This window comes from Manduca sexta, chromosome 14 (genome assembly GCF_014839805.1).
Source record: "Manduca sexta isolate Smith_Timp_Sample1 chromosome 14, JHU_Msex_v1.0, whole genome shotgun sequence".
In the NCBI taxonomy this organism is placed as follows: domain Eukaryota; kingdom Metazoa; phylum Arthropoda; class Insecta; order Lepidoptera; family Sphingidae; genus Manduca; species Manduca sexta.
Genome location: NC_051128.1, coordinates 5,682,718 through 5,697,355, shown reverse-complemented (window position 1 = coordinate 5,697,355; position 14,638 = coordinate 5,682,718). Strand labels below are relative to the sequence as shown.

The 14,638-nt window shown below is 36.0% G+C and overlaps 1 protein-coding gene across 7 annotated transcripts in view; it reads left to right on the top strand.

Moving 5' to 3' along the window:
* Window positions 1-14,345, top strand: part of LOC115447879 (transmembrane protein 47) — a 28,453-nt gene extending 14,108 nt beyond the window's left edge. For 3 of the 7 annotated variants that reach the window (XM_030175155.2, XM_030175154.2, XM_030175153.2), the window contains 5 exons: window positions 5,550-5,746; window positions 7,459-7,598; window positions 9,408-9,470; window positions 9,790-9,920; window positions 10,331-11,092. In XM_030175155.2, the coding sequence (XP_030031015.1) occupies window positions 5,550-5,746; window positions 7,459-7,598; window positions 9,408-9,470; window positions 9,790-9,920; window positions 10,331-10,387 (588 nt within the window). In that variant the 3' untranslated portion in view covers window positions 10,388-11,092. Of the gene's footprint in view, window positions 1-5,549; window positions 5,747-7,458; window positions 7,599-9,407; window positions 9,471-9,789; window positions 9,921-10,330; window positions 11,093-11,115 lie in introns of those variants that run through there. The other 4 variants (XM_030175152.2, XM_037438416.1, XM_030175151.2 and 1 more) reach the window with 3 other exon arrangements.
* The last annotated feature ends 293 nt before the right edge of the window (window positions 14,346-14,638 follow it).

Genomic DNA, 14,638 nt, shown 5'->3' with positions numbered 1-14,638 from the left:
TTAATTTCATTACTTATCATTTATTTAGGAGCATGGATTAGAGTGTGACTGGTCTTTGGTTGGACGTGCATGTGATGAAGTAGCATTTACTCAAAAGTTGTAATTTGTAAAACATGCCCCAGGCTCATAATGCCCAGTAATAGGGTATTCGACTCATTTTTATTCTTCACATTTATCATGTATAAAGAAGATTACGCTTTTTCTTTTGAAAAAATGTATCCCATTTACAAATAAGCTTCATACTTGTCCAAATTCTTTATATCAATTTGTTATGCGACTCCGTAAAATAATATTCAGGCGGCATATCTACTGTACCGTCGTAAATAAATTTTGATAAACGTGACATAAACTATTTACGTGCTTCCTTCAGCATTCGTGCCACGCACCTCTCCTTCATACAATAATGATCATTCAACATAAGTCATATTTTGTATTAAAAAAATATAACACAACTTGCTGAAATCGTTTGGCAGCGATAAGAGCTGTCATTTCTCCTTACCTGTGCCTATTTAATACTATAACGAAGATCGTGCTTGCACTTTAAAAATATTTAAATATTCTTTGAAACTTTGTATCTAATGAAGCACTGTGGATCTGAAATTAATAATTATATTGTTGTTTTGTTGAGTTGAATAAAAAAACCTTGGGAACATCACAGTATCAATAATTGCACCAATGCACATCCAACGGATCAAAAAATATTTCTTTTATTAATTTTTGAAATTTGAAATTCGAATCGTTGTGGAAATGCGGTGTCATTAAAATTTTATATTGTTTTAAACTCAGACTAATCGCTGTAAATGCAAAAAAAATACATAAATACGAATAGAGAACCTTCGCGTTTTTTGGAACTCGCTGTTAGCTAAAGTTATGAAAATAGTTATTAAGTAAGCAGACTATTTTTCTCAACAGCCTTAGAAGTTTTGCCTTTATAGCGCTTTTCTGACGCGTAAAAGACGCGTGTTTATATTGCGCTTTGTTAATTATTAAACGGATTCAACCAAATTTTTGAGTTAGCCATATTATGAGCTTTATACCTAATATGTGACAAAATCGTGCGTATTTCTTGTTAAAAGCGCGAAAACCTAGCTGAGCAAAGGGATCCAAAACGTTATCACGATCAACCATTGCTCAGTTTGTTTACGTGGTCGTATTTATATTTTGAGACAAACGTGGTTTTAATTTTGTAACAGTGGGGAAGCGGGTTGTTCTTCTTTGATTTCTTTAAATGCAAGTTCTTAGGTCGTATTATAACGTACACAAATTAATTGAGTACTTGCTTTGTTCTCAATAATAAACAATACACCGTTATAATTTGGTGGAACTTTGATTAAAGTTTCGCCTTTAAAATTTATTTGTACTGGCACTGCATATATTGAAACGGAAATTCGATTAGAGAATGGTTTGAATGGTTCACGATTCATTACTTCTATTCATCGTATACAAATCGTATTTTACATTGATCCTGTGACCATGCACACCACGGAAATAGGCCACGTGCTGTAGAGCTTCGAATATTATGAAAGAACCGAAAGTAAATTGTACTGAAGAAATTTTATTTATTCTAATTTTTGCATGTAACTTATGCGACGACTTTTCGGTTAAATGTGAAATTATGTAAAAATTTTGGTAATATTATTGGCATTGTACGACGTTACATAGGCGACTTAATAAATCTGCTATGCAACAACAAAATATAGACTAGCTTTTGCTCGCGGCTCCACGCACGTTGAAATGTTTTTCTGGGATAATAGTTCTGCTTTATATTTTCATACGATAAAATATGCCCATATTTTAAGTTATACGTGTAGTGCAATTTACATCAGTGAAATCTGCATTCAATTCCATGCTTTTTTTTCCCTGATGCGTGTACATATAGACTTATAAAAATTCTAAAATCTGTTGTTTTCGCTTCTGTTGCTCTAATATCATTCTTACTACTAACATGACGGTCTTTCCCCATATTGGTCTTTATTTAATATTTATAATGTATAAACCACGGCGTGTCATAATTATATTATTTGAATCAGATTGTCATTGATTTTCGTCCCAAAGAAAATTTTTAATAATATTTTTTATTTATGTATTAATACTATAGACATTATCTTTTTTAATTTTGTTTGTAAGTAGTATTGTATCTGTTTAAAATTGCCAGGAATAAATCTTGTCTTTCTTCCTTATACAGGTGTTCGATAGATTTATGCTTGACTAGAATTGTTTTTGTATAATTGACTCATATTATATCAATTAACGGCTCGTATAAACGCTCATCGATGTAGTCAATACTCGAATACATCGGCACAAAATCCGAGCTATGCCACTATTTAATATTAATCAATGTAGATCAAAGCTAATTATGCAAAGAACCCTTTTCAATTACCGGAAAAGGTGCACGTGAACTCTGATCCTTTATAATTTAATTTAATGAATGAAATCCCACTTGATGACAGATGCTTCCGCCCGGACGCAACAATTGTTTAATGGAAATGTTTGTCGTTTACGTTTAAACAGTTTTGTTAATTTTGTTTTACATCCTTTTAATTATGCGTCTTACTTGTGATCGTGTCTTGTATGCCTTTGAACTGCAGAAGTGATTAAGAATACATTTCTATTTTAACTTGACGTGTTTATAGAAAAAATCTTTAATTTATACAATGTGTTAGGAATACAATGTTCCAGGCGTAGTATTTTTATGTGACTGTAGTTAATTTTTCGTTTTATTTTGTCTTACTCGTTATGAATATTAAAATTGTAAATTTGTATATTCAAGGAATTTTAGAAGTTAGATTAGAAAAAGAAATAAATGTTTCACTTTAAAATGTTTGGGAGATACGTCTTGTGATATGAGAGGTTGTAAGGAGCACGGGCTAGGGCTCGGCGGATCGACGCCGCCTATAACAGCTGATGGCAGTCGCGGCCCCGAGCGCTGTCGGGGACTCCGATCGATGGCCGCACCCCGCGACCGTCGCACCCTCGCACCTCGACACCTCCCCAGCCTCGTCCCGACCGCTCCCCCACTCCCCGGCCGCACCTCCAGACGCACCGCATACCTCACACTTTCTCACTTTTCTTTCCTTTAAATATACCGACGCATGTCTTTGCCTTGTGCTTTGATTTGCGTCCCTTTTGTGTCGGGGCGCTTGATGGATTACAGAATGTTTTCGCATGCCTTAAGCTGCGGCTGTGCAAACAGGCATATACGCAAAATGTTCGCTCTTTGGTTAAAGGAATCATGTTTATATTATAAAAAAATATGTTTTGCTCATTAAAAATGATATTATTTCACATTCTTTATTGACGAGTTCTTTATTACTTTACAATTATGTACGATGTTTTGATTTTACGTCTATAATTCTCAATGATTATTTGAGAGTAAGAGGCTGTTTAAATTTAACATACTCATGTCATGTATAGAATTATTGGTGCCATTACAACACATGCATTCTACCTTAAGAGGGAGAAAAAAATAATAATAGGTACCCCCTCTACCTGAGAAGTTCCACTGTAGGGAAATAGAGATTCCTTAATTACTATCAAAGTATGTTACAGATTAGAGTTTTAACAAATTAATGTTTTGTTTTTTCGTTACGACAAATTATTCGTAAGTGAAGTAGGCTAACCTCTAATTACATTCATTATATTTTTTTTATAGTATGATCTCTGACGTATCATTATCACACCATCTGGGTCAAGAATGACATCAATTCGCATATATTTATTTTTGTCACTAATTAATTAACTCTCGTCTCATGACTTATAACCCCTACTATATATTTAATCGCAAATACATATAAGACCTATATCCACTTTAAACTTTTATTTAACTCAGTTCTCTGTAAAGTGAAACGGATGCATGTATCTTTCAGAGTATTGTGTTCGCATGTCGCCCGTAAAACTTCGTTTGCGACTAGACAGAGACGCGCGTCACGACGCGACGGCTGTAAATAAAACGCGTTCTTGCTTCTCCCATATGACATGATATGTGAACTTTCTTTGTCTGGAACTGCGTAAACAATGGGTAGAGGTACATCGAAAACGTTTATATTTACTTCAACTTTAAATGCTGTACCATGATACGTTAGTGTGCGATCTTGTACCCGTTACGCTACTTTTGTACCGATAAATTATTTGAAAATCGAATATTTTAAAATTTGATACTAGAATATCGTTAAAATAGCGTCCCAATAGAAAAAATAAAATACAGGATTGCCCGACCTTGAATCTGGCCGTTCAATGCACGTTACGGTTGAGTGTTCATATCCAATTAGACACCGAACAATAATTTAAATTCAAAAATTTAAAAACGTTGTGTAATTGTAAAATTGATAAAATAATAAATTATCGTATATAAACGGAGTAAGTTTTTATTAGGAAATTACACATGTTAAAGCGTGCAGTATTTTGTTTTTAGAAGAAACCTTTGCAGTCACAATAAATTACATTACAAGGGGGTTGCGTTCATATTTCTTCAAAAATGTAGTTAGATATTGTAACTTTGACTTTGCGGATGAACAACACCTCAGTCCCCCCTGTGATTATGAAGGCTGCAAAGTCTTCGAAACGTCGGGAGAAAAGTAAAATATTGAAACCGAGATAAAATCTGAAAAATAGTAACATAAGAAATCATCATCGGACAATAAGTACAATCTTAAGTTTGAACTTTGAATTCCAAATTATTATAACTAAACTAAGTATGTACTATTACAATGAAAAAATGTATATATTGTATTTCAGCTTAATATGAATTAGGTAGAGCATTAAAAGTAAAAAAAAAATACCTACATACTTAATTACTATATTAATATCAACATCATAATATATAATCATGAGGAAGGAAGTGCCTCAGAATAATGTGTGCTATTATAATCCACAAGATAGAATTACACACGTATTACGTTTTTATACTTTGCGGGAATAATTATATTTTTATAGTCTTTCGTTGCACAGGCACATTGTCATAACTATTTAGATTTGCTGTGTTTATCACGCTTAGTCATAAAGTTGGGTCTTTGTTTATGGCGGCTTTTTATGCTCAACTACTCTGTTATTTCACAATAGCATTACATGCACGTATTGCTTTTACGACTATCTCTAGAGACATGCCGATATTATTGCAACTTTCTACGATCTTTACGGACCTTTGTTAGCAGCGTGTACTAGTCTAACTCTCGGATTAGTCAATTATAACTCTCTCCGTTATTTCGAATATCAGCAATCAATTTGGAATTAATGTTGAAGTCGGCATCTGATACTTATATTTTGTATGAGATATAATTTCCCGAGTAAATTACTAATAATATTTATATCACTCTGTTCTTACATCGGACATGTGATGAATAACGATAGAAGTTCTGTCATAAATCATAATCATTATTTAGCCGCTGAACTTGACATCAAATCTAATGCCAGCTATTTTGTAGAACCAATGAAAGATTTTGACAAACAATTGCATTCACTTTTGATGACTGTCTATAAAATGACATATAGAATTATATAAAGCAGGTGATGACTGATGTCACATAGTGTCAATATATTTGCATTGTTTTCAGGTGATCGCTCTAATATGCGGGCTGCTGGTGGTGATCCTGATGGTGCTGGGGCTGGCGTCGGCGGACTGGCTGATGGCGGCGGGCTGGCGGCAGGGCCTGTTCATGCACTGCATAGACCCCGAAGCACCCACGCCGCTGCCCTTCGATATTATCGCGCAGCCCGGCTGCTACGCTGCACGCCCCGCGCCATACATAAAGTATGTATTTCATTAGCTAAAAGGGCTTCTCAAGAAGGCATCTTGTTTGCGAAGAGTTAATTATTGTTGCATAATGTTGATATTTGTTATAAGTTACACACACTCATGTCATTTATTCTCGAATAGGTGCATGCATAATGCACCTACTTTTTGCCGTGTGTATTCCGTTATGGTTTGATAGTAGACGAGCTTATTGCAATATTGGGCACAAATTACAGACTCCGGGTTGATTCTTAGATGAAAAACTCAATGTTGGGATTCGACTCGAGATTTTAATATTGCAGTTGTATTTAATACTATTATACAACTACGCCACAAAGACAGACAGTTGTTATAAATTACTTATTTAAAATTGTCTTCTATGTGAAATGTAACATAACTTCAAAATAGTATTTGTGAGTACTTAAAAGCGATATAATTGCGAAAGAAATAATAATAAAAATATGGGTAGTGCAAATATTTATATATCTACTTATCGTTTTTCGTTCTTTGACCATGCTTAGTTTAGGCAAGGTTGTTTAGAATTGAAATGCGTAATATTGCGATCACAATGCTTACGCCAACTATACCAGCGTGTATTATTACCAGATGACAGATAGGATGGCTTGATATCGCGGATACTGGCTAGATTAAAACATTTGTACCCATACAAACAAAAAAAAAACATTTCAATACAAAAGTTTCAACGCTTTATTCCACATTCTTGGCAACATATAACGCGTCTATTGTTACCTTGTTTAACAAACGACTCAAGTCTGACCACAATACAAGGATAAATCATTATAAATATTATAACATATGTATTTTGTTAACATACAATATAGAAAAGATGATGCAGTGCACCAATGAAGGTGATAGCCCGGTTGGGAATGAAACTCTACCCAGAGGAAGGTTCGCAGGTTCAAATCTAAGGCAGATACCTCTGACTTTTTATTGTAATCGTTTGCTTTAACGGTAAAGGAAAATATACAAGGGTAACCTACATACCTGAGAATTTTCCTTAGCTTTCCGAAGATATCTTAAGTCTGCCAACCCGCTGTAGCGCGGTAGAGTCAAGTAATTATGTAAAATAGTAGATTCTTCTTTCACGCCAAAATATTTGTTAAGGAAAGAGTTCTCCTAAATCGAAATGGTGAATAGATCGGTGCGGCCGGAGCTATGTCACTGTCTAGTGGACAATCCACGTGACAGTATGTGGATGCGTTTCCTGATGTGGTTGAGACATCTGCAGGGCGACTCTTTCTTAATTACCGCTTTCTTTGATGGTCGGCATCGCATTTAGGATCCTTCTGCTAATCAGCTGGCGTTAGATTGCAGTGTTGTCAGACTGAAGGAGATACCTTTTTAATATCTTTAAACTGAGTTAAGATACTCCCAAATATATAGGGTAAATATGAAAATAATGAATGCGCGATAAAAATCTCTAAGATTGTATCTAAAAACAATACTTTACACAAGCTACCTATACAGTGTGTTCCCTTCTAAACCGGTTAATTTCTTACCTCTATTAGTCTTTCTAGTTTTGCTTCTAAATTTCTCCTCATAGCGCCAAAAACTCTGAAATTTGGGGAAAAACTTCCCCAGCTGGCAACTGTGTTTGCTCGTCTGCTATAAAAAATAATCAGTACGAACTAGATTTGTATTTAGCAATAGATGAAGATATTCAAGCACGTTCTGGTGTGATGATCACGTGGTATGTGATGTGATGGCAGGGCGGCGGCGGGGCTGTGCGTGGCGACGCTGGCGGCGGACGTGTGCGGCGCGCTGCTCACGGGGCTCGGGCTGCGCTCCACCGACCACCGCACCAAGTTCCGATATTACCGGTTCGCCGTGCTAGCCATGTCGCTTGCATGTACGTACAATTTACTATTATAATATCTACCTCGTGTAATAATAATAAATTTAGACCAAAAAAAAAAAACAGTTAACCGTCTATCAATGGTGAAAGGTAAAAGTTTGTTAACGGGAACCCGACACAACATATAGGTACTAATATGCATAAATGCGGTCTGAAAATTGTTCTGATGATAATTGGATTCTACAGAAGTTCAACATAAAGGGAAGTCGACAGGAAACGGTTGGACCCTTCGCCACTGTATAGTGTATATGACGTATCTCGTTGTATGTCGGATATTGTCAGTAGACCTAAAGGTTTTACGTCGAACATATGTATTAGTAAAATTTGCTTGGATTAAACTCTCTCTGTTTAAGGTTTCAGATGCTTGTGGGAAGGTACTTCATATTATTTATTATATTTTTATGCGTCTTTGGATCAGGCACTTCATAGATGCCTACTTTATATTAGGGACATTATGTTACTGCCATAGGGTAATAATCTCACGGTCCTGGCATTGCACTGCCATAAACTTTAAAAATGTAATTAGTTAGTAACTAATAAGTGTTTTAATTAAAATATTTTTACTTAAAAAGAAGTTAGTGACAAAAATATATTCGTTAAAGCATCTGTTAAAAACTTTTAATTTAACTAATTTAACAAATTGAAACGTTAAGAACGTTCTTTAAATAAATATTTGAACGGTGTTTTGCTTAATACGTATATTTTTTAATAATTTATCGTTTTGGAGAAACAGACACGTATTCCCTACATAATAGACTATTTACAGTCAACATTAAACAAAATTTAAACGGCTAGATGTGATTAAATTTCGTGTTCATCGTCGTGTTGGTTCCCCTAGAGAGCGGCGGCTGAGGCGCGCTTCGTGCTATTATTACTGGCTGGTTGTAACAGGTGGTCGCTCACTATGGACGGGAAATCGTGGATGCAAAATGTAAACTTGATAATAGCTCTGTGTAAACATCTTGTAACATTTCAATCGAGTCGGATTTGTAAGTCATAACAATACCATTTTGTAGTTTTTGTAATACCAACTTTTGATCGCGTTTCTGTATGCCTATAAGTTTGTTACCGGAATTTGATCTATTTGACTCCAGATAATGTAGCTTCCTGTTAGGGAAATCATTTGTCGAATCTGAACAGCTGGTATTGAGGTTAGTTCGATCAAAAAAATATAAACATCTAGCACACACATACACTTATACCTTACATTTTCGAAGGGATAGGCTGAGGCCTAACTAGTGTAACTATTTTGCGGCGTGTGTATTTCGTCCAGTGAGGTGATACGGGGTGAGCTTAAATAAGACACAATCTCCAGACTTCGGGCTAATGCTGAGTAGAATAACCCATTATTAAGTACTTTGCCAGACCTGAATATCGAACCCGATATTTCAGTATTGCAGTCGTACCGTAATACCACTACGCCACCAAGGCAGTCATATTCTCTTTAGCTTAATGCCACAGTAAATATAAGTACATAGGAATATAAGATAAAGTACGTATAGAGAAATTAAACAATGTTATATTTTTTTGATTTATATTTTCAAATAAAAAAAATGTTATATACACATGTATAACAGTTATGTGTTCGTTCCCAAAAGAACGTTTTCTTCGCAAATTTAAAATAAAGGCATTTATTTCACACTAAGAAAAAAAGTTAAAATTAACCGGTGATTATAATTCTTGCATTTGTTCAGCTTCTTTTGTAACTGACTGTACATATTACAAACAGATGACGGCTGTAGGAAATGATATTAGCCGCATACTAAGTGACTGAGATTCATCATAAATGTTTCTTATTTTCAGTAATGTGCATTTTGATAGCACTAGTGATATATCCAGTTTGCTTTGCTGCGGAGCTTAATTTGGGTAAGTTTATATCGGTGTCTACGCAACATCTTACTACAATAAAAGCTAAAACTTATAAAATTCGCTTTTAAAGCTAATATAACTAGGAAGAAGTAGCAGTCGATTTAAAAAAATATATTGCATCAAGGTTTTTTGAATTTTTTTAATTTATAATTAATGCAAATAAACATACAGCTTCAGTGATCATAAATTAAAATAATTAAGATTTATCTCCACATCCTTTATATGCTGTAGAATATAAACTACGAAGAGAGTAACCTCCTTTTTTGATGTCGATTAGTGATGAATAATATATGAACAATATATCCACTGCGCACAGGCAACAGGTCGGTGTGGGAGTTCGGATGGGCGTACGGTGTGGGGTGGGGCGCCGCTATATTCCTCTTCGGAGCCGTGGTGCTGCTGCTCTGCGACAAGGAGAGCGAGGAGGTCTACTATAAGGAGCGAAAAGTAAGCAATCAAACCACAGCCGTCCTAGAATGTAGCATGAAACACGACACGAATGTCTGTGTCGTTTCATTGTGATTGGTCAGTTGTATGTCACATGGGGGTGTCTCGACCAATCAAGCGGCACCGAAGTTCGTTTCGTGTGTCATGTCGGGTTCAAAAGAGGCAATTCCACCCAGAACATAAATCCACACATTTTTATTTGTCCCAAACACTGAATGATATTTTATTTAAAGTTCTTGGGGGTGTTGCTACTTTTTTTGAGCGTAAGCCAGCAAAGTAACGTCAATAATTTAAAGACATTGTATAGGCATAGTAACATATTACGCAACTACTTATGGGCATAAACCACACATTTTCAAAACACTGTAGTCAATATAATTTTGGGAGAATTTGCTTGTTATCATTCATAGTTCACACGCTCATACGATCCGTACGTATGTCACCGCCATGCGCTGGCGCAACAATAGTAATTTTAATGCGAGATCGACGGCCAATAACAGCGCAAGATTATTCCGCGCGACTGCTATTAGCCAACGGCGAAGTGAGAATGAACATCGGTGAGACTTGGTTTTATACAAAATGTAGCGTAAAACTGTAATGCGTAGATTTTTGGGACCCCTGTGATTAAAATTATTCCGATTGTAGGTACCAATTAATGTTAAATTAGGCTTAATGTTAGTATGTCGATGGCTGTTAGTTGAAAGCTTGCACTACTTGAATAATAAGTCCACTTTATAAAAGTTGAACAGAAAAATACGCGATGAAAGAATAAATTTATTTTGTATAGTTAACAGACTAACAAAAATGGTTAATTATTTTCAACATAACGACATCAAAGTTACTTTATGTTCTATCATATAACATACAATTAATGATGTAGGTATAACCTAGTCATTAAACTGGTCCATAACAGAATAATTGATATCACTCAATTTCGTTTGAGTTATGAGCCTTCATGTTACTGTATGTAGACATATACACTACTAACATGCAAGTATATTTAGAAAATATACTTGCGTGCAAAAATATCGACCCACCTCGTACTTTTTGTTTCAAAGCACAATAGGTCAAAACCTTCGATGCAGTGCCGCCCTCGGGGTGGCGAATAAGGCAATCGCCCAGGGCCTCCTGCTTGTAAGGGGCACAAAAACGTTACCTAGAGCTGGTTGTTGATTGGTGTGTGTGGCGTGTGCAGGTGGTGAGCGTGGAGGGCGGCGGCCGCCCCTAGGGCCGCGCGCGCCTGCCCGACCTCGTGCCGTGAGCGCGCCGCTAGCGCACGCGCGCCCGCCCCGCGCCCCGCGCCGCGCGCCACCTGGATCTGACGCACGCGCCCGACGACGCGCACCACGCGCCCCCCGCGCGCCCGCACACACACCCGCACCCGCACCGCGCACGCGCCGCAGTCTCGGTGCGGAGGCGCGCGCGCGGGGCCGGTGCGAGTTCCGTTCGATTCTAATTTGATATTATTTTTTTATCATTGTTTTGGCTATGATTTTTTCGTTTGTTTCAAAATCTCAATATCCTCAATTTAACGCGACGGCCATACTGATATCTATATTTGATTCTCGAGTAAACAGTTTTGATGCGACGAGACGATAACATATTCGGATTTGGAATATTTAGCGATCACGATAATATCGATTAGTTGTTCCTAAAAATATTAGTAACAAGTCGCAAAATGGGATTGCCAAACTATAGTAACATCAGAACGCGGCTACTCGCTTCTTGATGAACTATCGACAAAAGCAATATTTGACAAGATTAGACTGTAAATGAAATGTATCACATGGTTAAATTTCATATTTACATAGTAAGTTATTGCTAGATGTCATAACTTGGGCCCTCGAAAGTTCTAATAAGAAAAGTATCTACATTGTGTTACTTTTCTAGTAGCAAATGTGACCATTTAAATAGATTTACGGCATTGGAATTGTATGCAGTAATGCTGCATCAGTTCTTATTGTCTACGTTTGTTTTTATTTTATAAGAATTGCATAGATGTCTAATTTGATGACATGAAAATTGGCAGCAAAGCAGAGAAGTGTTAGGCTTATCCGGGGCCATATAATGTGATGTTTTGTTTTAATGGTTAGGTTAAGCTTTGTTTATTTATTTGTTCGCGTTCTGTCCGCCGCGTGAGTGTCACCGGCGTACCTGGAATGTAAATCGGATCCAAAGAGCGCTACGTTATTTATTCGCATTAATTTATTTCCGCGTAAGTCGGCGAGTGTGCAAGTGGTTCAGTCGGTGGTGGAGTCGCGCCGGCGCTCGCGCCCCGCCCCGGGCAGGCGACCCTCCACGCTCTGTGTCTCAGGACTCAGGCCTCAGGACTCGTACTCAGTGACTCCTCGTGTCTCGTGCAGTGTAGTGTCGACGGCTGTCGAGTGCCGGACTCGCCTGCAGCCCTCAGCAGTGGACTCCTCGGTCACCGGCACTACTCACGGCGCATTGTGTAATGGAATTAAACACATATTTTGAATAAAGTTACCTTTAGACGTGGTATACTTGGTGTGTGAAAGCTATTTGAGCAATGTTCCGCGACACCTTCGCGGTGCCGATGTATCTTTTGAGATTATTTTCCAATTTGTCAGTTGTATCTCATTTAATGAATCTCTTTTCCTTGTTCGAATGTGTATACTTTAGAAAATATATCTTTTTATGGAATTGAAAAATTATTTATAAATGAGCATGATATTTTCTTAGGTAATATTTATTTAAACTGTGTATCAATGTAATGATGTTAAACTCAATATAGCTGTAATGTGTATAGATAAGAATAATATTACGACTACCGTTAATAACATTCGTAATCCTGATATTATTTAAGTTAACGCTAAAAATTCAGTGTTCTATCAATGTATATGAATTTATTAGAAAATAGTGGCTGCTAATTTATCCTCAATAGAATGTAGGACATCGAATTTCAGAAGATGTAGAATCTCTCGCAGAAGCCTCAAAGTTAATTTAATAATAAAGCATTTAGGCTGAGCGCATACTGTCGTGCAGGCGACGCGGCACAGCAGAGCGGAGTCGCAGCCGTGACATGAATGAGATATAGTCAGAATGGCGATATTTATGTTCTATTCCTTCTTTCATCCCCTTTGCCTTAAAATGCGCTTAGGCTCGGTATGTTTTAGTGTAAGCTAAGGGAGTGTGAGACAGCAAAGGGAACTAATATTTTTAACTAATGTTCTAACGCATTCTTTCGTATATTAATATTTAACGTCTGTCTTATTGCCTGCCTGTTTTGTTATCGCCTGCGTGCCACATAATCCTCAGCCTAAATAATTCAAGTAGGTAAATGTTTTTCTGCTGTCTTTAATACAATCACGCAGTTTGATGATTTTCCTATAATATAATAATTAATGTTTTGAATTCTTGGTAATAGTTTAATTTATAAGAATTTTGTGATAATTTTTCTTTGCTGCTAATCATGTGTATGATTATTAGAATTAAGCTTGAAATGTTATTTTTGTAATATTGCTTTTATTACGTATTGGTCATGCACGATTTGTTAAAGGGACAGTTTTATCTTAGAATTAAAACAGAAATTAACATTTTGAATTGAATTCAAAGTAAAACTGGCCGTTTAAACTTGATTATGTATAGTCCGCCTAATTTTTGGATTTGTGTTCATATTTATTATTATCCGCGAGCAAAAGGGCCGAATAGAGCGGAATATAACAAAAATGAATGATATAAATTCGCGTTGATCAAAAACCACACACTGCCATATACCTTGTTGGTTATTGTATTATTTGAGTCATAGATATTGTAACGATATTTAAATTATTGTAATTAAACTAGAATAAGTGTACACATCACATAGAAGTCCCGAACCTTTTTATTGACATTCCTTGAAATTGTGACACCAGATTTGTGTAAACGGACTTCCGATTATAGTGTCGGACGAGGTGACTGTATTTGTGCGCAGTATAGAAAAGTGAGAAAAATCATTCAATACTAAAGTCAGTATATTATTGAAAGCGACTGCTACGCGATGATGGGAAGCCAAACTTTATACGTTAATTAAATATGTCGCATATGCATGGAACTGTTCTTGTGATCCATTTTGCTTTAAAATTAACTCAATATTCCTGTTAACGTTGCTGGCCTGTATTGATAGCATTTAATAATTTTATTCAAATGTTTTCAATTTAATGTTATAGTTATTTACCTCAGTATACAACTGATTCAATAGATTAATATTTGGAACTATACTCAATTAAATTTGGATTCAATGTCCATATGACACCCATCACATTGTTTTCTTGTAATAGTTTTACGAGCGCATAAAACTCGTAATTAAATACAATTTTTGTTAAGACAAGCGGATGCATTCCTCCAGTTGGTTTCAATTTTAATAGTCAAATTGTAAATCATATCAAATGAGATTGAATTAAATAATACAATTAGTATTTATAATTGTGTTTTATTATTAGACATTTTGGCCTTTATCCCAATCTACTATTTTTCTGTGACATTACTGTACCACCAGGTCTCGTTTGTTACCACAAGAACTTCGTCCATATGGTATTACCGGGATATCTGTTTAGCCCAATATTAAAATATTAAAAGTACACTAAGAGTCTGTTTCAAAAGTTTTGAGTAAATTTTATTTGCCAGTTATATTAAACAGCTAATGTAGATATTACACATTTTATTACAATTATATTTATGTGACGTAGATTAAAATGTCAGAAATTCGAAAAAAAACA